The sequence below is a fragment of the Coloeus monedula genome, assembly GCF_965178545.1.
Source record: "Coloeus monedula genome assembly, chromosome: W".
NCBI lineage: Eukaryota > Metazoa > Chordata > Aves > Passeriformes > Corvidae > Coloeus > Coloeus monedula.
This window is the reverse complement of record NC_138821.1, coordinates 14,090,856-14,116,710: the sequence shown is the minus strand read 5'-3', so window position 1 is coordinate 14,116,710 and position 25,855 is coordinate 14,090,856. Positions and strand designations below refer to the sequence as shown.

At 44.5% G+C, this 25,855-nt stretch overlaps 2 protein-coding genes across 2 annotated transcripts in view; both read right to left on the bottom strand.

Annotated features, from left to right (window-relative positions):
- LOC309584592 (F-BAR domain only protein 2-like) overlaps positions 1-22,204 on the bottom strand; it is a gene marked incomplete at both ends in the record, with an annotated part of 99,199 nt that extends 76,995 nt beyond the window's left edge. The window contains 2 exon segments of the mRNA XM_082300686.1: positions 21,755-21,843; positions 22,084-22,204. Of these exon segments, the coding sequence (XP_082156812.1) occupies positions 21,755-21,843; positions 22,084-22,204 (210 nt within the window).
- LOC309584633 (transportin-1-like) overlaps positions 13,818-25,855 on the bottom strand; it is a 150,201-nt gene continuing 138,163 nt past the window's right edge. Inside the window, exons 24-25 of the mRNA XM_082300768.1 lie at positions 24,096-24,238; positions 13,818-16,971 (exon numbers count right to left, since the gene is read on the bottom strand). Of these exons, the coding sequence (XP_082156894.1) occupies positions 24,131-24,238 (108 nt within the window). The 3' untranslated portion in view covers positions 13,818-16,971; positions 24,096-24,130. The remainder of the gene's footprint in view (positions 16,972-24,095; positions 24,239-25,855) is intronic.

Genomic DNA, 25,855 nt, shown 5'->3' with positions numbered 1-25,855 from the left:
CACAGCTCTCTATGACCCTTGGCCATGGCCTCCGCGAGGTCAGAATCCGCCCCAGGGACAGGCTCATGGCTTAGGAAAGGGTTTTGCGAACGAGAGCGATCCGGAGGAACAGACGGCTGCGGCGGCGGCGGCTGCTGCGGCTGCCGCGGCTGCTGCGAGGGGGACGGGGGCGGGGACTGCAGGGGAGGATCAGGGGGCGCAGAGGGTGAGTGTGAAGCCGGGCCGGAGGCAAATGCCTCAGGCGGAACCTCGACTGTAGCAAAGGTGGGGGGGTTAGGGGCAGCGGAGTAAAGGGAAGCAGCAGAATCGTAATTACGGTTTTTATCATGGACTGCCTTAATTTTTTTCTGCTGCCCTTTACTCTGCTTGTACCATTAAAAGTTCATTATAAACAACTCTCCATAGTTTAGCTATCTTTTTAGCTGGCTTATCGTCATCTAAGACAAGATCCCAAAGTTTGTCACTATACGCGCGCCACTGACTTAATTCATGAATGGAGTGGGGGTCAGCGAAAAAACCGTAAGAGCGCGCATGCGTTAAAAGAGCGGGGAGGTCTTTATCAAGATCAATCCCTTTAAAATTACGCTTAAGCAAAAAAGCCTTGAAAAGTTCTTGTGCTGCTTGCCTTTCTATACTTACGTCGGTACCGTTGCTAGCCCCTCCAGGCTTCGGCAGCACGTATCGGCGAGCCCGCCTGTGCGGTCGCTCGGGCGCAGAGGAAATCGCTGCAGTGTACGAGACCTCTTTCGCCGTCCGTCTAGCTGCGGGACCCGACCCCAACGCAACTCCCCCATCGCATAAGGCTAGGGCAACTTCTCCTGTTCGGGTGCCAGATGTTGGGTGGAGTCGCGGGAGACAAGCACTCAAGGCATGATGTTCAGCAAGTCTCGATTTATTTTTCAAAACTACACTTACTTATAGTACCTTTAATTAGCTCATACATATTGCAAAAGTTGAGCTCCTCATTGGTGGGAGCTATTCCGTGGGATCTGCAAACACGGTGGTCTTATCTTTCTCTTCCATATGGTTTCTGTCTTCTTTCTTATCTGAATGCACATTCTGTTATCTATGCAACTTCTTGCTCAAGGACTCAGTGTCTGCATCTTTTCTAAGCCTCCTGTGTTATCATGACCTTTGCTCTTTAGCCATTCTTCAGAAAGACTCTCAACATGCTCCCTTTATTGTTTACTTACACTCACTTATATCTACTTTACAAAGCTTCATGCCCTCTTCCCACGGGACAGCCTCTAAGTAGCAGGGGAGCCGACCAGCATGTAACTTTTCCCAAGGCTGTTCAAGGCTGCCTGCTGCCAGGTGTCTTTCTGGCCTATCTCCAGCCTGAGGGCCCTTCAGGGGTGCTTCTGCGGCAGCCCTGGGGTGCCCAAACTCTCCTGGGCTATCATATGCCCCTGTTCCACAAGGAATCCCTCTACAGCAAACTTTCTCTTGAACTCCATATACAATCATATAATCAAAGAATATCCTGAGTTGGAAGGGACCCATCAGGATCATCAAGTCCAACTCCTGGCCCTGCACAGGACACCCCAAGAATCATACCATGTGCCTGAGAGCATTGTCCAAACACTTCTCTGGCAGGCTTGGTTCTGTGACCACTTCCCTGGGGAGCTTAACCACCCTCTTTGTGAAGAACCTTTTCCAAATACCCAACCGAAACCTCCTGTGACACAGCTTCAGGCCATTCCCTTGGGTCCTGTCGCTGGTCACTAGAGAGAAGAGATCAGTGCCTGCCCCTTCACTTCCCCTCATGAGGAAGCTTTGGACTGCAATGAGGTGTCCCCTTGTAGGTACAAAAATGCTGTTACTGAGGATCTTCTTGTTATTTTCTAAGTCCATAAGAGATTTTTCTCTCTCACAGAAGAGGTAGCAGGGAATGTAAACAACCAAGCCACCTGCAACCTTGGAAAGTCTTGTTTATGGTATAGTAGAAAATATTTTGATAATGGATGTTTTAGGATTTTGGCCAATCACCCCCAAGGGGTGGCTGGTCCTTTGTCCAATTAGACTATGAAGAAAAAAGTCTATAAAGGAGTTTGTAAAATAATTAAATAAATCAATCTTGCTGCACAATTCCTGCCTGTTGGATCTTCTCCTCCTCCTCCTCCCTATGGCTGCGGGACACGGTGATATACCGTAGGAACCAGGCCTACGGTAATATTTGGTGCTGCCCGACGTGATTCTGCGCTCTCTGACGTGTCCTGCTGCTTCGAGCCAAGCCGAATTCCTCTAGAGGTACGCTGTTACTTTTCTTCCCCCCGGAACCGGGAAGTCCGACAGAACTGAGAAATGGCGAACAGCGGCTCACAGAATGACGCTGTCGTACTGGTCTGGAAAGGTGTGTTTAGCATATTGCGCACCTCCATTCCTGAAAACTCAGTTCGGGAATTATTAGACTGGGCTACTTTAAAAGGGATTTCCATGGACAGAGATACTGCCTTGGACTTTTCCTTGTGGCAAGAGCTCGGATGCACTGTCCGACACGAGCTCCCGACAGGGGAGCCGTCAGCGTTAGAATTATACAAAACCTGGCGGTCGTTATTTTTCCTGCTGACAGCCCTTGACTGTGATAGCAGGGCTGGATCGCCTATTTCAGTGATGAGCGACGGAGGAATGTCCGAGGGGGGCCCCGCTGACTGGGCTTCCGGGGCAAGTGATGGTGGATTCGGAATAACCCCTCCGGCTCCACAGGCAGAGCCTGCGCTGGCTCACCCTGCACAATCGCAGGACTCCACAGCCCCCAGGAACCCCGCGCCAGCAGAGGCGGGGGGGTCAGGGCAGAGGCAGGGTGCACAGCCTGCCTTGCCGTTTGGCTGGACGGCAGCCACGGCTTATCCAGGGCCGCAGATCAGCGGCTTAGCAACTTGGACGCCCAGAGAGCCTCCTAGTTCGGTTCCGTATGCACCTGGATCTAACTTAGTGAGCGTAGCGCCGGGCGTGCCCCCCCCGGGACTGCCTGGCTATGGCCCGCTGCCCTCCCTGGCGCTGGACTGTTCTGCGCAGTCGCAGAACCGAGCCATGGACTTTTTTATGCAGCATCTGCCCTTTCTGTCAGAGCTACGAAACCTATCCCGTAGGATGGAGGACTTGCCCAGCCTGTTAGAGCGGTGAATGCCCGAGCCCTCGCCGCCTGCGCCCCCTCCGCCAGCTGCGGGAGATACGACTCCGAGCCGAGAAACGGCGCGGCCGGCGGCGAAACTGGGAACAGCGCTGCCGCGGGAAAACCCGGAAGCGGCGGCGGCTGCGGAGAACGGGCCAGCGGCGGCGCCGGGCGCGTCCGCGGAGCGCCGGCCAGAGACGGCGGCGCCGAGCACGCCCGGGGAGTGCGAAACAGCAGCGGAAGCGGCGACCGCGCTCGAACGCGGCTGCTGTGCGAGAGACGAGCGCGGTGCCGGCCGCGGCGCCGGGCGCAGCCATAGCCCTAGAGACGGTGGCTGCAGCTTCAGTACCGACTCGGTCGGAACTGGCCGAGACGGCCTCCCGTAAAGAAACTGCTGTAAAAACTGCCGCACAGCCAGCTGCAGTCTGTCCTGTCTGTTCTGGCTCTGGCGAACTTAGCCAAAGTGCCCCTCCTTCCCGCACATTTCTGTTCCCTCCCAGCACCCCAGAGTTGCCTTTGCCTGATGATTCCTCGTCAGGCAGTGAGGCAGATGAGGTTCTGGCCCCAGGTCGTCAAGCAGCTGTAGCTGCGCGGCGAAGAAAAAGGCTGCGCCGGTCTCGCCCCTGGACTTTTCCGGACTGCACGGTAACTGTACGTCCAACGCATTATAATCGCTTCCTAGAGTCTCTTAAGATGCAAGCATTGGGGGAGGGTGACTGGAGGTTATTAGAAATCCTTGGAATGCCAAATAGATCTGAGGATTCTGGGGGTAACCAGGGAGCTGTTACACTCCATCCGCAGGCTGTGCCAGAAGTTCAGGATGGTACTGGTTCCCCAAAAGAGATCCAAGCTTTCCCAGTGTATAAGGCTCTCCCAGATTCAGGGGACCATGACAAGCATAAGGTAATTGCTTGGAAAGTTGCCCAGGACCTCCAATCCAAGGTGGCACAATATGGGCTAGGTTTTGCTGAGGTTATGCAAATAATAGGGGTGATAAATACAGATTTGCTTTCTCCATTTGATATCAGACACTTAGGTCAAATTCTATTTCAACCTGTACAATTTACAGTGTTTGAAAAAACCTGGAGAAAGCTGGCCGGCAAGACTGCATTAGCAAATTTGCAGCTCCCTGCTGCTGATCCTAGACAGAGAGCAGGAGTGGATGCTTTGATGGGGACTGATCCCAGTCTACAGGGTAACTTGTCCTCTAGCGTCCTGCAGCAAGCTCAACAGGTCGGCATGGCTGCCCTGTTGAAAACCATAGAGTTGTCAGCACCCAGAAAGCGATATACTGAAATAGTTCAAGGCAAATCAGAGTCATTCCTTTCTTTTGTAGAGAAAGTCGCTGCTTCTCTCGAGAAGCAGGTTGAGGATGACGGGTTAAGACAGTTGTTGTTAAGGCAGTTAGTGAGAGATAACGCAAACGAGGAGTGCAGAAAAATCATAGATGCCTTACCAGGGGATCCTGAGGTAACAGACATGGTCGAAGCCTGCGCTAAGGTGGGATCTGGGAACCAGAGAAGGTCTGCTTTGGCTGCATTCCTGCAGCCTGTTCACCCATCCTCTGGTCGTGAACCAAAGCAACCAAAACAGGTGAAAAAACGGAAGCGGCCTAAGCTGAGCCAAAAAGAGAACACACCGATCCCCCAGTGCAAGAGGTGTGGCAGGCCAGGGCATTGCTCGGACTATTGTAGATCCCAGACTCATGCCAATGGTCAGCCTTTGTCAGGAAACTTCTGCCAGGGTGCAAGGAGGGGGAATTGCTCTCCGATGCAGTCGCTCCCCTAGAGAGTGGCACAGGCACAGGCCTACCCAGCCACCCTAGAGACAGCACCCAGGGATCAGACAGCACCCACGGATCAGACGGGTTTGACGTCCACACCGCAGCCGCAGTCGTCTTAGACTCTAGCGGTATTTATAAGGTTCCCTTGGATGCATATGGACCCTTAGCCCAGGGATCCAGTGCGATGCTGGTGGGAAAACCTGATGTTGCCCATCAAGGAATCTTAGTGCACTCAGGAGTTATTGATGCTGACTTTAAAGGTCAGATTTGCGCTATGGTCTCCACGCAAAAACCCCCTGTAACTATTCCTGAAAAGACCTGCCTTGCTAAATTAGTGCCTTTTAAGTCTTGTGTCCCCAGGATAGAGCAACAAACTCACGAAGATAACGGCAGTGGATCTACGGGACTTCCGCAGGCCTTCTGGACTGCAGACATCTCTGACCAAAGGCCACAGATGACATGTACCCTGATCCTGCCGAACGCCCCTCCACCCCGGACTCAGCTTCGAGGTTTGATTGATACGGGTGCTGATGTAACGATCATCTCCTTCTCTGCATGGCCTCCCTCATGGCCTTTAGCCCCAGTGGGATCGGCCATCGCAGGATTAGGAGGATCCACACAGAGCTATTTAAGTGAACGGTCTGTGATGGTGAAGGACTCAGAGGGGCACACAGCTACGATTAGGCCTTATGTTGCTACCACTTCCCTTAACCTTTGGGAGCAGGATGTGTTGGTAGCTTGGGGGGTACGGATTGGGACAAATTTTTAGCAGGGGTCACTGTGTGTAAGGGCGCACAGCATCTTACACTGCCTTTGCGGTGGTTGACTAACACACCAATCTTTGAGCCGCAGTGGCCCCTACCAAAAGAGGTTAGACGCCCTTCATCAGCTGGTTCAGGAACAGTTACAACAGGGGCACCTTGAACCTTCTATTAGCCCCTGGAACACTCCTGTTTTCGTAATTAAGAAGAAATCAGGGAAATGGAGATTATTGCAGGACCTCCGGAAAGTTAATGCAGTAATGGAAGGTATGGGGGCATTGCAGCCTGGCATGCCCTCTCCCACCATGATTCCTACGGGGTGGGACATCCTGATCATTGATTTAAAGGATTGTTTTTTCACAATTCCTTTGCATCCTGATGACAAACCAAAATTTGCCTTTACTGTGCCTGCCATTAACAATGCTGAACCTGCTAAGAGATACCAATGGAAGGTCCTCCCTCAAGGGATGAGGAACAGCCCAATTATCTGTCAGTGGTATGTCGCCCAAGCTTTAGCCGGAGTTCGCAAGCAGTTTCCTGATGCACGCTGCTACCACTACATGGATGATATCCTGGTGGCAGCGTCCACTCGGGACGAGCTGCTGAGAATACAGCCTCAGCTGCTCGCTGCTCTGCATGCCTATGGATTAGAGGTAGCTCCGGAGAAAGTTCAACAGCATCCTCCTTGGAAATATTTAGGAGTGAAAATTTTGGACCAAACTATCCAACGCCAAGAGGTGCAATTCCCGGATTCGATTAAAACCTTGAATGATGCTCAAAAGCTGTTGGGTGTCATCAATTGGTTACGACCTTATTTAGGTCTAACTGCAAAGCAGCTTTCCCCTCTTTTTAATACATTAAAAGGGGACCCTGATCTGAATTCACCTCGGGAGTTGACTCCGGAAGCGCGGCAAGCGCTGCAGGAGGTCCAACGGGCTCTTTCCGCTCGTCAGGTTTATCGAGTGGATCCCTCCATTGCTATCACTGTTTTCATTACTATTCCAGACCTCCATCCTGCAAGTATCATTGGCCAGTGGAATGCACAATGGCCTGATCCTTTGCATATCCTAGAATGGGTCTTTTTGCCTCACCAGCCAAAAAGGATGGTGACCACAGTGTTTGAATTGGTCGCTTCTCTGATAATCAAATGCCGTCAACGGTGTTTGCAACTGATGGCTGTGGATCCTGCAGTAATTGTCATTCCGATCTCAAAGGAATACTTTGAGTGGAGCCTCATCCATAGTGCTCCTTTGCAAAGCGCGCTGCAAAACTTTTCAGGGCAGATCACTTACCATCTGCCCAGCCATAAATTACTGCAGTTGGCAAAATCGACCGTACTTTCCTTGCAGCTGAGAAATAGTCAAGTACCGGTGCAAGGACCCACCGTCTTTACGGATGGTTCAGGGAAAACTGGGAAAGCCATTGTTACCTGGAAGGAGGGATCGGAATGGCAGGTGCTGAAGGAACACGAGTCAGGCTCTGCTCAGTTAGTTGAATTAAGGGCTGTTACCATGGCTTTTCAGCGATTCCCACAGGAACCTTTGAATTTGGTTACTGACTCTGCTTATGTAGCAGATATCACCCAACGCTTAGATTGTTCACTTCTGAAGGAGGTGAACAATGTGGCTCTGTTTTCGCTGTTGCAAACCTTGTGGTCTGCAATTCAGGCTCGAGTGCATCTGTATTACATTCTGCACATTCAAAGCCACACCAATTTACCAGGGTTTCTAACAGAAGGCAATGCCAGGGCTGACATGCTGGCCAACCCTGCGTGGGTAGGGCCTCAGCCTGACAAAATTGCACAAGCCAAGGCATCGCACGGTTTCTTCCATCAAAGTGCACATACCCTGCAGAAGCAGTTTCATTTAACGCCAGCCGAGGCGCGCAACATCGTCAGTGCTTGTGCTGACTGTCACGGACTCACCGCGCCTTTGCCAGCAGGGGTAAACCCCAGAGGGCTAAAAGCCTTGCAGATTTGGCAAACGGATGTAACTCACATCCCAGAATTTGGTCGGCTGAAATATGTGCACATGTCTATTGACACTTTCTCCTCGGCTATGTGGGCTACTGCTCACACTGGAGAGAAGGGCCGTGATGTCATTGCCCATTGGAAATTGGCTTTCTCAGTCCTGGGCGTGCCAGCTTCTGTGAAAACCGATAATGGTCCTGCCTATGCCTCGGAGAAGACGCGGCAGTTTTTACACCTATGGGGTGTAGACCATACCTTTGGTATCCCACATTCTCCTACTGGCCAAGCCATTGTCGAACGCGCTCATGGTACCTTGAAGCATGTTTTGGACAAATAGAAAAGGGGAATGCATGGAGAAACCCCACAGAGCCGACTAGCAAAAGCTTTGTATACAATTAATCACCTTACAGTACCACAAAATTCAAATAATCCTGTTATTCTGAATCATTTTCTCTCATTGCAGTCTGCAGGCGACATACAGCTGCCCCGGGCAAAAGTCTGGGTACGGAATTTTCTCACTAACCAGTGGGAAGGTCCTCATGAGCTTATTGTTTGGGGTCGTGGGTATGCTTGCGTTTCCACAGATACTGGGGTATGGTGGCTACCTGCAAAATGCGTTCACCCTGACCTACGGCACCAGAGGCAGAACAGGCAACCTCCAAATGATGACCAGAACGCCAACCATCCAAATGGCGACCAGAATGTAGATCATCAGCCTAATGACTTCTGATGATGACCACGATGTCGACCATCAGGCAGATGGTCCTTCCACAAGCAGAGAATGAACTTTAAATTTCTTGTTATGGAGTCAGATAGTTAAAGCCTTAAGGACATTTTTAGAATTAATAACTGATGTAGATTTCTATTTAGGATTAATAGTAGGGTTGTTATCTTATAAAACAAAAAGGGGGAATTGTAGGTACAAAAATGCTGTTAGTGAGGATCTTCTTGTTATTTTCTAAGTCCGTGAGAGATTTTTCTCTCTCACAGAAGAGGTAGCAGGGAATGTAAACAACCAAGCCACCTGCAACCTTGGAAAGTCTTGTTTATGGTATAGTAGAAAATATTTTGATAATGGATGTTTTAGGATTTTGGCCAATCACCCCCAAGGGGTGGCTGGTCCTTTGTCCAATTAGACTATGAAGAAAAAAGTCTATAAAAGAGTTTGTAAAATAATTAAATAAATCAATCTTGCTGCACAATTCCTGCCTGTTGGATCTTCTCCTCCTCCTCCTCCCTATGGCTGCGGGACATGGTGATATACCGTAGGAACCAGGCCTACGGTAATATCCCCTCAGTCTCCTCCAGGTTGAATAAGCCAAGTGACCTCAGCACTCCTCGTATGGCTTCCCCTCTAGACCCTTTACCATCTTTGTTGCTCTCCTTTGGATGCTCTCTAATAGCTTTATATCTTACTTATTTTGTGGTGTCCAAAACTGCGCACAGGACTAGAGGTGAGGCTGCACCAGTGCAGAGCAGAGCGGAACAATTCCCTCCCTTGCCTGGCTGGCGATGCCTGATGCACCCCAGGACACTGTTGGCCGTCCTGGCTACCAGGGCACTACTGACTCACATCCAACTTTCCATCAACCAGGACCCCCAGGTCCCTTTCTGCCCTGCTGCTCTCCAGCCTCTTGTTCTCCTGTTTGTCTGTACATCCAGGGTTGCCCCATCCCAGGTGCAGAATCCAGCACTTTTCTTTGTTAAACTCCATATGGTTGGTGATTGCCCAGCCCTCATTTAATAATGAGTTCTAACAGCAACAAAGGGCTGCTCTTAAATTTTACCTTCCTATATTCTGTATGCTGATCTTGTCATCTGTATCTTAAGTGGCACATACTGAAAAATCCTAAGGACAATCCTATTATGCACACTATTCCTTTGCAGACTCGGCTGGTTAAGAAAGTCCTAGATTACTGATTGCCTTACTTTAAGTGCTGCTGGATATAAAAAAGGGCGATATAATATAAACATATAAAAAGAGCGAGCAACTTTTTACATAGGCAGATAGTAAAAAGACAAGGGGGAATGGTTTTAAACTAAAAGAAGAGAGATTTAGATTAGACATTAAGAAGAAATTAATTACTCAGAGGGTAGTGTGCCACTGGAACAGTTTGCCCAGAGAAGATGTGGATGCCCCATCCCTGGAAGTGTTCAAGGCCAGGTTGGATGGGCCTTGGAGCAACCCGATCTAGTGGAAGGTGTCCCTGCCCATGGTGGGGGGGTTGGAACTAGATGATCTTTAAGGTCCCTTCCAACACAAGTCATTCTGATTCTATGATAACATTATTTTCATTTATTTAAGATGCTAGTACTTACTCTACTCGTCTTGTTTGTATATAGAAGTATTAATTAACCTCAGACTCAGGCCTGAGTCAATAGTCAGATGTTTTGTTCAAGTTCCCCCTTGACAGCAGCATGCTCTAAAACAAGTGCCCCACAACAGAATGGGAGTGGGGAGGGCTATTTGAATGAAGACAAAACCAAAACTACACCCTGCCTTCCCAGTCACTGGTTTACTCATGTCTTATAGCCAACAGGAACTGATCTCTTTTCTAATCAGCTTGGTCTCTGCACACCTACTGTGCTGTCAACAGCTATTCCATGGTCTTCTGGAGGCAGAAATTGAAGTTCTTATTTAAGCAGACTTTCAGCCAAATATGCAGCAATTAGTTTCTACTATACATTTTATTATGAATTTACTTAGTAGTTATATCATGATAATGTATTTTATTGAATTCATTACAATACAGAAGGTCCCTGTGCTAGACATGTAGTTATCTATTGTTTATATGTTATCGACCAACTGTAAATATTAGAAGTAAACATAAAACAATCAGATCAACATGGGTAAATTTTGTACAGGGAGCTACTACTGTTAGTTTCATACTTTCATTTTAGAGACTCCTGTATCAGGAATTTATATAAGTTTAAGAACAGACCTTTAAACAGTTTGCATTATCACCCCATAAAAGCTAGATAAAATTAGACTAAGACCATTGCAAGATTTGGTTCAAGGTCTTGAATAATTTTCATTTAGCTTTAGCTTATTCCAATTTTTACTCAATTATTGATAAACACAAGTAATGAGAATGACACCGCAAGACCCCATTGAGAAGTGAGAACAATATAACACCATAAATCTACTAAGTGAGCAGCAGAGGAGGATGGCACCATAAATTTACCAAACAAGGAGATAATGCAGGAACAAACTATTGATGAGACCAAACAAGTCTTTGACTTGAACTTTTGTGCTAACTTTAGTCAGATAACCAGCATAGTAAAATTCACATCTATAGATGGTAGAAGCCCCTTACTCACATAAGTTCCTTCCCTATAGAGCATGTGTGATAAAATAAATGGGTACTGTGTCTTTAAGTGAAAGTGAAGTATTTAGCCAATGAATGTAGTTTTAGATTGTTGCATATACTGGAAGTTATGATCTTTCAATGTTTGAAGTATATGAAAGCCTGTAACTAGCATACTGAAGGTGTGCCAGCTTTGTGGATTCATCACCCAGCACTCATCTCTGTGCAGAAATGAATTAAACAAATACCTCTACTGTGTGTGGATTGGCTTCTTGCACACTGGGTAGAATCTATATTTGGGACAACATCCTCATTTGGTCAGATTTAGCTAGCTAGCATCAGCTGTTTCAAACAAAAATACAGGCAATGTAACATTTCTCAGTAGTAAAGCAGTTACCAGTATTACCCCACTAACATTAATTTCAGTTCAGGTAAACCTCCTATGTCTACATTTACTGGCCCCCAAGCAGCATAAAACATCTAAACTGAATTAACCTTAGCTTATCCAAAGATCATTTTCATTCACAAAAAATTTAAATCCTCCTTATTCAAGAGACTCCAGAACTTACATGTGTGAACCCAAAGAGTACCCTACCAAGTCAGACAACACAAGCTGAACATGACATTTTCATCTTTCATTAAAAATTGGAATGCAACATATATATTTTAACAACTTTATTAACATAGTCAAGCAGTGATTAGCATCCACATCTATTATGTCACATCATACAAATGTAGATACAAAATTACTACAGTACAATATATATTCTCTGCATGATTCAAAATATTTGGTGGCCCCAAAAACTCTAAAATTTAGCAGCTTATCAAAAATTAAAACAATATTCTATTTAAAATGAAGTTCTGTTAGCAAATAGGCAAACTTCAAGAAATATCACTCAATTTAGTACAGTTCGAAAGGTTGCAGGAGGATATGTTTGAAGGACACATTCCAACATTGTGGCAGATACAGAAACATCAGTTTTAAAGCTTTCAAGCAAAACTCATACAACCTAAGTTGTCAGCAGAAAGATCAGTCATCTTTAAATTATTTTCTATACTGCATCCAATTGAAAATTTTAGAAGTGTTCAGTATAAGTAAGTCAGACATACATAGCTACCTATGTCTTCCCATGAAAAAGAAAGTATTACACTGAGGATTTCAACAGCCAAAGAAACCTACTTATACCCATCTTTTTTTTCTAATCGCTTTCCCACAAAGATCACCTAGGTCTTCTCAGTTTTGTTGTTCACCCAAAGTAAGGAAATAGATACCTTAGGTGAAAGTAGTACAATAGAACCAGCTTATAGAAAAGTGATATACTATAAGCACTGAATTCTTTGAGATGCGGACTTGACTTACTTAAAAAGTATACTGTAACACCAGACAGGGATTCACCTTTTATAGAGACATTTTAACTGCCCTCACAAATGCATTCAAGTAAGTATCCTTATTATTTTAGGAGAATATACTCTACAAGGCAAGCAACAAGAATACTCACCTCAGAGTTTTCCATTTAAACTAATTATATAACACTGGCTTGCTCCACCCATTACGTGCAAAGAACAGGCATCAGTGTCAGACCAAAAAACGTAGACTGATGGTGCAAGTCATTCTGGTGAATGCATAGGTGAGTGAAATACACAGCTACTGATCAAGCTTTATTTACTCAAGATGAGGTTACTGAAAATATGTAATATATCACAAATATGTATGCAAACCACATCAGCATCTACCTGAAGTAACTGCAGGATGTTTTGCAATTTACAGCAGTCATTTCACTGTAGATCTTAACCTTTATCTAAGATAAAAAGTTACTCTTTAGACCCTATGTAGAAGCTTTATGCACTTATGCTCATGAAAGAGCATCAAAGCAATTAGTGTTAATTTGCAACTTCGTTCCTTGACAAAATCTGAAAGAAAAGATTTCTAATACAATGTTACATTTAGAGCATTTTTCAAGAAATATTTCAGTTGTTTGAATATGGATGCATTCTCCTCAAGGGAAGAATGTTTTTGCACCTTTATCTGTTAATACATTCAATATGAATAAAATAGGTGAAGCAAAAGTCATTATTGTCCAACAGTAGAAGGTTAATTTAGAGTAAGTTTAAGACAGAGGAGCTCCCTAATATGAAATACATAAACAGATATAATTGACACATTTTTATAAGCATGTGTTCTGAACAAAAAGGGTACAAGAGTATTCACCTGAGATAAAGCTAGTATTTGAATATTTCTAAGTAGCAATGAGTTTCACTTGAGTAAAACTACTTGAAGCTTTAAAATATACATTTTACTATTATACAATATATGCAGTATAAGTAATTAAAATTTATGCTTACATAAAAGTCCTAAAAAAACCCCCATGAAATCCACAGTGTATCAATAATTCTAGTTACAAAACTTATGCTGCTTCATAACTTTAAAAAATTATAATTATTATAAATTTTAAACTCATTCTTCCAAAACTGATCTTTTGAGTACAAGTTTTAAGGAGTAATAAACTAAAGCATAAGAATTAGTTCATTACAATTTAAATATATACATATTCACCAATTTAGAAAATAATCAAGCTTTGGGAAAAAAAATTATAAAATTGATTATATTTTTCTTGCCCTGCTTAGAATAATGAACTATTCTAATGAGTTTTTCCTAAATGAAAAGAGTTGTTTCCTGAATGTATCAAGAAAAAAATTTAGTATTGAACGTATAATTTAACAGCAATTTAGAACTGCCAAAATGATGCATTTTATAAGGATTTCAAATACCCTTTCTGTTATCAACTTAGGTTGATCAGCAGCTTTTCTTTACTCTGAATCCTTCAAAAAGGGAAACTTAAAACAGGAAAAAGACATATACAAAAAACAGTAAACACTGACCTCCTGAGGCTCCTACAACAAAAGTATTCAAGTAGAAAATCTACACCATTACTTAGCAGCGGCTATTTTTGTAGTTTAGCAGACCAACAGCACTTTATTCAGTGTGTAAGGAGCAAATGAAGCCGTACTTTTAGCATGCCAAGAGGCAGAAACACTGGAATGTAACAAATTCACAATTCTACCAATATAAACATTCAGTCAACATTCAAGAACTGTCAAGCCTACACTACAAGAATTGAAATGCTTTTTATTTATCCCATGATGCAATAATTGAATTATAACTGTTAATGCTGATTCAGAACTTTTCTTGCCTCAGATTAGACCCTAAATGGCTTCTGCAAATCTCTGCACTATATTATGCATTAGGAATATAGTTTATTTGCTTTAAAATATACCACAAGGCAACTTACTGATAGACTATTTTGTCAGTACTGTTTATTTCTGCCTTAATTATTTTCTTTGCTGTTGTACCAGATCAGTTCATATCTGTACGAATACCTATTAAAATACTATGTACAAAAGCAGTATCCTAAGGTAATGTGAGGTGAAGTGGGTTTATTTGGTTAAAGGGGCTTTCTGAAATTTAAACAGTTTAGTTAAACCCAGATTCTAGCTGTAATGCTACAGTATTATTTAGGTAGGTTTTCTATTCTACAATTTCTTTTAATGTCATTTCTCTGAAACTCTTCCCTAATGTTCAAATGCACTCAAAATTATAGCCAATTTGTGTCTAAAATAATATCCTACTGGGTTTTTTTCTTCTTTCAAAAATTGGTTTCAAAGTGTTTTTAGTGACTAAAATTCTTACAAATTTTCTTCAGTGCTATTAGTTAAGAATTTTGTATTTGCTACCAAAGCAATGTAATTTGAAAGGAAGTTATCACATGCACATTTGACCAAATTGAATAAATACTATGTACTAGCATTAGTGAATGTACTTCATACAGTACATGTTCAAACTATTCTTCAGGCATAATCCATTCATATTTGTAAAGCCACAAAAAACAAAAAAGGATGGGGTGGAGAGCGGGACACATTTAAAATGTGCATGTAAACACCCCCCTCCCCAAACTCTTAAAACAGCATAACAGCATTTATAAGTCCACAGTCATACAGCTCAAACTTCAGTGCAATGGCTAAATCATTTAACACTCAAAGAACAGAACCATGCAAAGAGCAGCAAGTTCTTAAAAAATACCACACAACTGCAAACAAACAAAACAAACAAAACCCCCCCAAACAAACCACACAACACCAAAAAAACCAAAACCCAAACTGTTATCCGATAACCAATTTTGCAATGCAAAGGTGAGAAAAGAAATCTATAAAAAGGCTGTTATGGCTTAGTTTTGTTTTGCAGGTTAATTATGCAGCACTTGAAAAATGGAAAGGTGCGGTTTCACCTCTGACCAGCACAGTTAAGTCTCTCCATTTTCCTTTAACATCATGGGATACTCTTTAGGCAATCTAAATAGAGACTTGCCATTTTCAGATGAACACAAGATCAAGTGTACCAGTTAGGATTTCACATTCACAGTGCATAAGAAAATACACATTGAAAGAAGAATAAAGGATTAACTTAACAAAGATTTATTCACAGGAATACATGTAAGTAGAGAAAAAAAGAAAAAAAAAAATCAACAGAAAAGCTAAACAAATGAAATGAAGAGGATCCAAACCAAATTTCACTCTTTAGCTTTAAACTTGCACCCTTGTGCATTTAATTATATCACAAAGGGCCACCAACGTGCCAATACATTATAGATACCCTGCATTACATCCACTAACTTAAACATCTCTAATATCATGCTGTGAACAAAAATTAAGCATAAAAGGCAATACACTGAATGGGAATAAACACAAATATAGCAATTGTCATCAACTTCTACAATTGTCTTTACGTGCGAATTAACATTTATGCAGCCTTCAACGGGTCTTACCATGTAACTCATTTTTAGAGATTCTGCTAAAAATCACTAGCATATAACCATGCAGAAAGCACATCACACTGACAGCACAGAGGCAAATATTTTGCACAGTTATATCAGCTTTCCACATTGTGCAGGTTACACACAATACGATATGAATCTTAATCTTAACAGATCCTAAAAAGGTATTTCAAGGCCTAATTGTTAACTACAGTACTTTATAACTATATTCTTAATAAAAATAAGATCCACAGAATCTCAGAAAAAGAATTTTAACTGCAGGGCTATATTGAATTGGTAAACTGCAACATGAGACTGGTGTGACATAGGTAAATGTATACCAGTTTCACTCTGTGTGATGCAAGCATGCTACTTTCCCACTAATTTAAATTACTTCTGATCACTATGAGCCAGAATGCATGCCTGAACCTTAAACGGCATGTTAAGAATAATGCCTTACTCTAGAAATTAAAGCTAATTAATTACAATAACCAAATGATGCTACTTTAATTTTTTTAAATGCAAAAATTAAGATGTGAATCTTTCCTTTGATTTCTCCCTCCCCTTACCCCAAAAATGAAAGGAGTGACTCATTTGGCAGCTTGCAGGCTACTTCATTTTGTCCAGCTTAACCTCTCTTAATTTTCGATGGGGTTTCTATATTGTACACTACAAGTGCCTGCTCCTAATACTGACACAAGCTGCATTTTAACTGTACTAATTTAATTTGTTTAGTTATTCATTAACATGCAAATTATCTAGGAGTCCTATTAAGCAGGATGAAATAATGTAGAAAATCCTTACTTTAAAAAAACATAAAAGAAAAAAGAAAGCCTTTTACTGTCTGTGACCTCCATTTGTAGGTTTCCTTAATTGTGCGTAAAATAGTTTTTCTCTTTATGTATCCCTATAGTTCAATTATATGGTTCTTATTTTGGTACAATTCCCCACAATAATCCAGAATGTGCTGTTTTGTTAATAGACTTTTTTTCTTCTTCACATCCAGTGCAGAGTTGTAATAGGAGATTATTTCCACCGACAAAGGCTCCAGATGTTAAAACATTTCCCAACATCGACTTAATACAGTGACAGCAACACCTCCCTCCCACCCCTCCCAGTAGGGTTGGGACTGTACTGTATTCCCTACTGGTTTACCCTTCCCCCCAGTAAAGGGTAACATTTTCCCTGGGTGCAGAGGCTCCCTCATAGTCTCTCAGACTGAAGGACCTGTAAAAGGAAAAGATAGAGGTATAGTTAAATTTTATCTTGAACCTTAACTGACAGATCAGTGCATAAACAAAGAGCTTTTTGCCTTTTTAAAGTGGTAGGTGCCAACCTTTAATGTAAAAACAAATTTAAGCCTAGATTTTCCCTTTTAAGAAAAGAGCCCATTTGTACCAAATAAATTCATGAAACAACACCGTATACTTTAAAGCTAGACTGACAATTCCACTATTGTGCCTTAGATTTAAGATAAAAGCAGTCCTATATATTCTAACAAGCTTGTGCTTTTTTAGTACAAGATTATGAGGTAGTTTGAGAAAGAATATTAAACATACCTTCTACTAACCTAGCAATTTCACTTTTAGGTGGATTAAACAAGATGTTTTGTACTGAGGAGACACTATGGCTGAGACTAATTGTCAATTTTAACCACTTTGGAATCCTCTCCATTAGGATGAAAAAACCCACTTATTTCAGAACTAAAATTCCCGAATTTATAATATGCAAATGCTTGAAAACGGTTTATTTTTTAATCCATTGTTCAGATCAAAAATGTAATTCAATTTCTTATGTCACTGACTGACAAATCTTAGGCTGACTTTTAAATAGTTGTCCATTCAACAATAAAACAGAATTGTATGATTAACTGACATAATTTCAGCACAAAAATTCTAGAGCAAGTATCAAATTTATATAAAGACTGAATGAATAAACTTAATTTGCCCTCTTTTTCTGGGTAGTATAATAATCTCTTCACAGTATCACACTACATGTGGAAAGCTTTGTCGCAGCGGGGATTACTGCAACAAGTATATTTCAAACCAGGAGTCCCGTGGAAACCGAAGTATATATGGACAGATTCGTGGTAGATGTTTCAGAGATGTTTATTTCTCCAGCCGCATGGCCGGGGCTCAGCTCAGGAAGTCCGCAGTCACAGGACCCCAGGGTCCTTGGCGTTATCAGGGAACCCAAACCAACCAATGGGAACAAGGCTGACCAGGGGCAGGGAGACCCCGTGTCTCCTCCCCAGGGCCCCTCTCCCAGGGCTCCATGGCGGGGGGAAGGGACCCCAATATCTCACCCATTTTATTTTAATAAAAGGAGAATGAAAACAATTGGATAAACATAACAAGAACAGTTTCAAGACAAAACAAGACACTCTCCTGAGTCTTTAAATGTCCAAACAGATTCTGTGGAACATCTTAGGGCTGACAGAAGGGAGACAGAACTCTCCGGGCATGCTCTGTGGGGAAACTGAGGCAGGAGAGGGTTTAATTTCTTCCCTCCCCCTTTTCATCCCCGCCTCGGTACCGGAGAGGAATTGTAGGGAAATGGAATTGTATAGGGAAGCCATGGGGTGAAAAACGGATTAGGAATAAACTGGGGATAGGGCAAACTTAGGAAGGGGTTCATATTGGGTATAGGGTAAACAGGGGAAGTAGGCTGTGGGTAGGGAAATTGCTGGGATGGATATTGTTTATAATTTTGTGCATAACGGCTGCCTTTGACTGGAATACCTCCAGGCCCAGTAACATTTGCTGCTTGTAAACCCTTCTTTCCTTGCACTATATCAAACTGTGCAACCTCCCCATCTCCTACACTTTGCAGGTAATTTTTAGGGTTATTCCTTTTAATGGCAGTTCTATGGATGAATAGATCTTCCCCTGTATCATCTCGTGTTATAAATCCATAGTTGTTTTTTACATTGTACCATTTCACAGTTCCTGTGACTTTCGTGGCTATAACTCCTCCTATCACGTGCTTGCGTGTTCGTCGTGGCTGCCGGTCCCGCGTGGCCGCTGCCTCGCCAACTCCGACGTCTCGGCCGGGCCCCCGCGTTGCGGCTGCTCCTCGCCCTCCGAGCAGTGCTGCTCCGGTGTGTGTCTGGGCTCTGCGCGGCCCCACATTGCCATCATCGCTGGCTCCGTGCCCTGTGAGCGGTTCCGCTCGGCCAACTCCACGCTGCTTTGAGAGCGGCCTCGTTCCGGCTCGGCGCTGCGCGGCTTCTCGTGTCGCTGTGGAAACCGCCGCTTCTCCCTCCACAGAGCTCTCCGAGCTGTGTGCTCAGAGCGGCCTGCCACGCCGATGCCCGGTTCCTGGCTGCTCGTGGCCCACGACACCCGCGGCGCCTGCGGCATCGCTCCCTCACTCGCGGCCGCGAGGCCGGGGCCCCTGAGACAGGGATGGGGTCCGCGATAAGGCGCGGGCTCCCGAGGGGGCCGGGCGCATCCAGCGCAGGCACCTCCGCCGGCGTGTGCCACAGGGATGGCGGCCGCGCGGCCTCGGCCACGGGATTAGTATGATCCTCTGCTTTAGGGGTAATGGGACCACACAAATGCTCCTCAAGAGCTTCCCTGATTATAAGGTATGCACGGAAAGCTTCTCTTTGATCCCATACTTTATCCCATATCTCGTCCCAGAAACACCCCTCACAAGATACAGGAGGTTCGATATTAAAAAGTAAGTCTCGAGAAATATAGGAGAACCTTTTGAAAAGCCAGATGAAGAAGTGTTCTAGATCTCCCGGTTCCAATACTTTCTTGTTTTGTTGTTCAAGGATTCCTTTTACTTCTAGATACATTTTTCTCTGTGGCTCAGAGAGCCCCATTTCCCACGATTCTTCCATAGTCCAGAGAGAATATCCAAACCAAGATGAGAAGAGAGAGGTCTAGAGTGGTTATTTTACTCACGAATCTTCCTCAGGGATCGGTATCTTGCTCGCATTCCTCCACCAGTTTGTCGCAGCGGGGATTACTGCAACAAGTATATTTCAAACCAGGAGTCCCGTGGAAACCGAAGTATATATGGACAGATTCGTGGTAGATGTTTCAGAGATGTTTATTTCTCCAGCCGCATGGCCGGGGCTCAGCTCAGGAAGTCCGCAGTCACAGGACCCCAGGGTCCTTGGCGTTATCAGGGAACCCAAACCAACCAATGGGAACAAGGCTGACCAGGGGCAGGGAGACCCCGTGTCTCCTCCCCAGGGCCCCTCTCCCAGGGCTCCATGGCGGGGGGAAGGGGCCCCAACAAAGCTTGATTTATACATTGTGAACAAACAGCATACAAAGCAAGGTGGTATAATACAAGTATTCTAGAGTGCACAATCCCTGTTCTTTTCTGAAGTTGAATCATTCTCCAGACAGAACTATAACAATTGTGAATTGATGCATAAAGTGGAACATGGAAATATTAAACACATCAGCATGCACAAAACATCAACATCTACAGTCAGGAAAGTTACAGATTATATACAACACCAGGCCTGCTGACACCTGACAGGATGCATTTTTCTCAGAGGGAAAAAAGGGTTTTTGCACTGGAGTTAGTGGGGCTCGTTGATAGACCTTTAACTAGATTGAAATGAGGAAAGGGGCAAAACCAGGCTTGCCAGAGATGATCAGTGGGATGGCACACCCAAATTTGAGGGACTGAGTGCCAGTGAGATTCTTCAATCTGTCACACAAGGTATCAGCTACAATGAACCACACTTGAAATGTTTCTGTACCAACGCACACAGCATGAGGAACAAGCAAGAGGAGCTCAAAGCCTTGGCCCAGTCCCTGAGGTATGGCATCATTGTGTCCTAGTTTTGGCCAGGACAGGGTTAATGTTTTACAGTAGCTGTCGGGGGGCATGGCCAGACCCTAATGTTATTTGATACTATCTCACCTCACTTGTGAGGGGAGTAGGGACTCACTCTCTCCTTTCCAGTGGTGGGTGAAACAGTCCAGTATTGTTTTACTTTCTGTGTAAATCATTTCTTTGTCTTATACCTTTTGTTATTAATATTGTTGCTGTTACTGTTTCCTTATCTCATTGCTGTTTCCAGTAAATTGTTCTTATCTCAACCTGTGGTTTTCACCTTTTTGTGCCTCCAATTCTCAACTCCATCCCTGGAGTGGGAAGGGGAAAGTGAAGGGGGGGAAGTGAGTGAGTGGCATGTACCTTGGAAGAGTCTTGGTGGGGGCACTGAATTGGGGAGTACTATTCCTAAACCACAACACAGTGGCATAAATGAAACCTGGTGGGATGAGTCCTGTGACTGGAGTGCCAATGTTGGATGGTTACAGGCTCTTCAGGGGGGATAGGCAGGGCAGGCAATGTGGGGGGTGGCACTGTATGCAATGAACAGGCGAATGTAAGGAGCTTGCAGTTGGCACTGGCACGATTGAGAACCTCTGGGTAAGGATTAAGGGACAAACAAATAATGTGGATGTCATCAAGGGAGTCTACTATAGACCACACAGCCAGGACAATGACACCAATCACAGAATCACAGAATGTTAAGGGGTTGGAATGGACATTAAAAACCATCTAGTCTCAACCCCCCTCTGCCATGGGCAGGGACAACCTCCCACTAGATCAGGTTGCTCAAGGCCTTATCCAACCTGGCTTTGAACACTGCCAGGGTTGGGGCATCCGCAACCTCCCTGGGCAACCTGTTCCAGTGTCTCACCACCCTCACAGTAAAAAATTTCTTTTTAATATCTAATCTAAATTTCCCCTTTCAATTTGTACCCATTGCTCCTTGTCCAATCATTACAGTTCCTGACGAAGAGTCCCTCTTTGGTTTCCCTTTAGGACCCCTTCAGATACTGAAAGGTTGCTATGAGGTCCCCACACAACCTTCTCCAGGTTGAACAGCCCCAACTTTTTCAGCCTGTCTCCATAGGCGACGTGCTTGAGTCCTCTTATCAACTTTGTGGCCTCCTCTGGACTTGCTCCAACAGTTCTATGTCCTTATGTTGGGGACAACAGAACTGTATGCAAGGGGGGGGGGTCTCACAAGAGCAGAGTAGAAGGGGAGAGTCACCTCCTTCAACCTGCTGGTCACGCTCCTTTGGATGCAGCCCAGGATTCCATTGGTTTTCTGGGCTGAAAGCACACATTGCCAGCTCATGTTGAGTTTTTTATCAACCATCACCCCCAAATCCTCTGCAGGGCTGCTCTCAATCACTTTGCCCAATGTGTAGATGTGTCTGGGTTTGCCACAATCCAGGTGTAGGACCTTGCACTTGGCCTTGTTGAACTTCATGAGGTTTGCACAGGCCCACCTCTCAAGCCTGTCCAGGTCCCTCTGGATGCCATCCCTTCCCTCCAGTGTGTTGACCACACCACACAGCTTGGTGTCATCAGCAAAATTGCTGAGGGTGCCCTCAATCCCACTGTCTATGTCACCAACAAAGATGTTGAACAGTATCAGCCCCAGTACCGACTCCTGAGGGACACCACTCATCACTGGTCTCCACGTGGACAATGAGCTGTTGACCACAACTCTTTGCGTGTAGCCATCCAGCCAGTTCTTTATCCACTGAGTGGTCCGTCCATCAAATCCATGTCTCTCCAATTTGGAGACAAGGATGTCATACAGGACAGTGTCAAATGCTTTGCATAAGTCCAGGTAGATGATGTCATTTGCTCTACCCCATTCACCAATGCTGTAGCACTATTCTGGGAGTTAATGAAAAACACCTGAAGGACAACAGCCATGGGTCACAGCCAGCACGGCTTTATGAGGGCAAAGTCCTGCTTGTCAAACTTAATGTTGTCTTATGACAAGATAACCCACCTAGTTGACCAAGAGAAGTCTGTTTGGGATTTCAGTAAAGCTTTTGATATTCTCCCACAGTATCTTTCTGGACAAAATGTCCAGCACACAGCTGGATAAACACATCATGCGATGGGTGAGCAACTGGCTCATGGGTCAGGCACAAAGAGTTATAGTAAATGGGGTTACATCAGGCTGCCAACCAGTGACTAGTGGGATTCTGCAGGGCTCCATCTTAGGCTCATTTCTCTTCAACATCTTGATAAATGACTTGGATACAGGACTTGAAGGGATACTAAGTAAGTTTGCTGATGACACTAAACTGGGAGGACCTATTGACTCCCTCAAGGGCTCTGCAGAGACCTTGACAAATGAGAGGGCTGGGCAATCACCAACCATATGGAGTTTAACAAAGAAAAGTGCTGGATTCTGCACCTGGGATGGGGCAACCCTGGATGTACAGACAAACAGGAGAACAAGAGGCTGGAGAGCAGCACCGCAGAAAGGGACCTGGGGGTCCTGGTTGATGGAAAGTTGGATGTGAGTCAGCAGTGCCCTGGCAGCCAGGACGGCCAACAGTGTCCTAGGGTGCATCAGGCACAGCATCGCCAGCTGGGCAAGGGAGGGAATTGTTCCGCTCTGCTCTGCACTGGTGCAGCCTCACCTCTAGTCCTGTGCGCAGTTTTGGACACCACAAAATAAGAAAGATATAAAGCTATTAGAGAGCATCCAAAGGAGAGCAACAAAGATGGTAAAGGGTCTAGAGGGGAAGCCATACGAGGAGTGCTGAGGTCACTTGGCTTGTTCAGCCTGAAGAAGAATGAGGGGAGACCTCATTGCAGTCCAAAGCTTCCTCATGAGGGGAAGTGAAGGGGCAGGCACTGATCTCTTCTCTCTAGTGACCAGCGACAGGACCCAAGGGAATGGCCTGAAGCTGTGTCACAGGAGGTTTCGGTTGGGTATTTGGAAAAGGTTCTTCACACAGAGGGTAGTTAAGCTCCCCAGGGAAGTGGTCACAGCACCAAGCCTGCCAGAGTTTAAGAAGTGTTTGGACAATGCTCTCAGGTACATGGTGTGATTCTTGGGGTGTCCTGTGCAGGGCCAGGAGTTGGACTTGATGATCCTGATGGGTCCCTTCCAACTCAGGATATTCTTTGATTATATGATTAACATAACATTCTTTATTCAATGCCAAGGTAATATAGTATGTAGTTAGGAATGTGTTTAACTTCTCATTGCTAAAGTGTCTTAACAAACTTGCTTTCCTATCCTAGGGAAATACCCCTGCCTTAGATCACATCTGTCATCTACTAATTCATAAGACATAAGTGAGCCTGTTACTTTAGTATGATGGCTTGAGGATTATAATAATCATTTTGCTTATTAAACCTAAACAGGCACTTTGTTACACCTACATTTCCAACCTTATCTTGATACATTACTGTGTGTATGGAAAGGTAGCTGTTCCAACATATCTGAAAAATTTTAGCCTAGTGAATTAATTATGATTCATATAATGTAAACAGGGAGGAAGACTTGTTATACAGCTCTGTTAAGCAAGGAAGATTTGTGTGCTTACCTCTAATTATGGGACTGCAGCCACAGTGCATAAGGTTAAACTCCATAGTAAGCTGCAAGGCGCTCTTTTAAGGGAAGAGGAAACTGGTCAGAGAAACGCCTCCAATTCTCATCCCCAACTTGATTTTTAAATCCATGAAGAATCTATAAATGAGAGGGGGGGAGGGAAATCAAGATAATAATTTAACAGTAGATACACAATCATTATTTACTAGCAGCATATGCAGTAAGCCATAAACTGCTGGATTCTGCATCTGTCCATTTGAATTTCTCAGTTTAATATTTAAATGTTACTAAGAGAAAAAGGAAGTCCAGGAAACTTCCTTGACTGGTTCGGCCTCTGGACTACTATTCATTGCTTGTCCTCCACGCGAGTGGCAATGAAGTCACAGAGCGTAGTTCAAGGGTGATCAAAAGACACTTTAAGCCCTTGGGATGGTTGGTGAAGGAAGCAGGAGCACAGATTATTTTTTCGTCTGTTCTTCTAGGTGCAGGCAGTGATATTGAAAAAAACAGATGGACCCAGTCTATTAATGCATGGCTCCGTGACTGGTGCCACTGCCAAAATTTTGGTTTCTTTGATAATGGAATGGTCTACATGGCACTAGGCTTGCTGGATTCAGATGTGTCTTGGGGTGACTTTATGATGTGTAACCCCTATCGCTGCTCTATGCCCAGAAATTAACTTTGTGCCTTTCTGTGCCTTTAAACTGAGACTGAGAGGGGGGAGAGGAAAAAAAACCAAGCAAACTTTTCAAAGCAGTTGTTCAAGGACACATATACACACTCCTCTGCTTCCAACAACAGCAAGAGCAGAGAAAGCACCCTGCTTGCTTTTCAGCCAGCTTTCGGCTCCTTTTCTCTGGAGAGAGATGGACAGTTGAACTTTGTTTTCCTGGGACCTCGGTTTTTTCCCTTCTTCTCTTCTGGACTGTTTTAATATCAGAACATCAGGAGAATTTTCCAGCGAGGCCCTGGAGGTGGGCCCACCACCCAGCTCCAAGGATGAGGAGAGAGATTACAGCTACGGAAGGACTCTGAAATTTTCCCAGGTTTCTCTCCACAGAGAGAAGTTTTATTATTTAGCATTATTATCCTTTTCCTGTGTGTTTGTTAAATAAGTAGTTTTTATCTCTTTCACTTTCCTCCGAGGAAAATTTCTTTTTTTCCCGAACCTGGTGGGGGAGGGGTGGTTGTAACCTGCCTTCTATCAGAGGATATTTTTCCTCCAAATTTGTCCAAACCAGCACAAGATGAGATTCATCTTTCTCAAAGGAGGAAGAAGGTCTTGGGTCAAGAGCTATCAGGGCTTATTGACAGGGCTTTAAACTAGATATGATGGGGGAGGGGGACATCATCAGGTTTAACAGTGATAAGGTGTGGGATGGCATGGCATCTCACTCAGATAGATGCTGGAGCCAGCAAGAGATGTCCAGAGCCTGAAGAGGGATCAAAGGTCAGCAGGAGAGAACCTGAAGGGCAGCACAAAGGAATTCCAGCTACTCCAGAAAGAAAGTCAGCTTCATCCAGGGCCGAACATAAATGCCTCTATGCCAATGCATGCAGCATGGGGAACAAACAGGAGGAGAAAGACTATGATCTTATTGGCATCACAGAGACATGGTGGGATGATTCCTATGACTGGGGTGCTGGAATGGAAGGGTACAGGCTCTTTAGGAAGGCTAGGCCAGGGGAGATGAGGAGGGTGTGCTGCCCTCTGTCAATGACCAGCTAGAGTGCATGGAGCTCTGCCTGGGGATG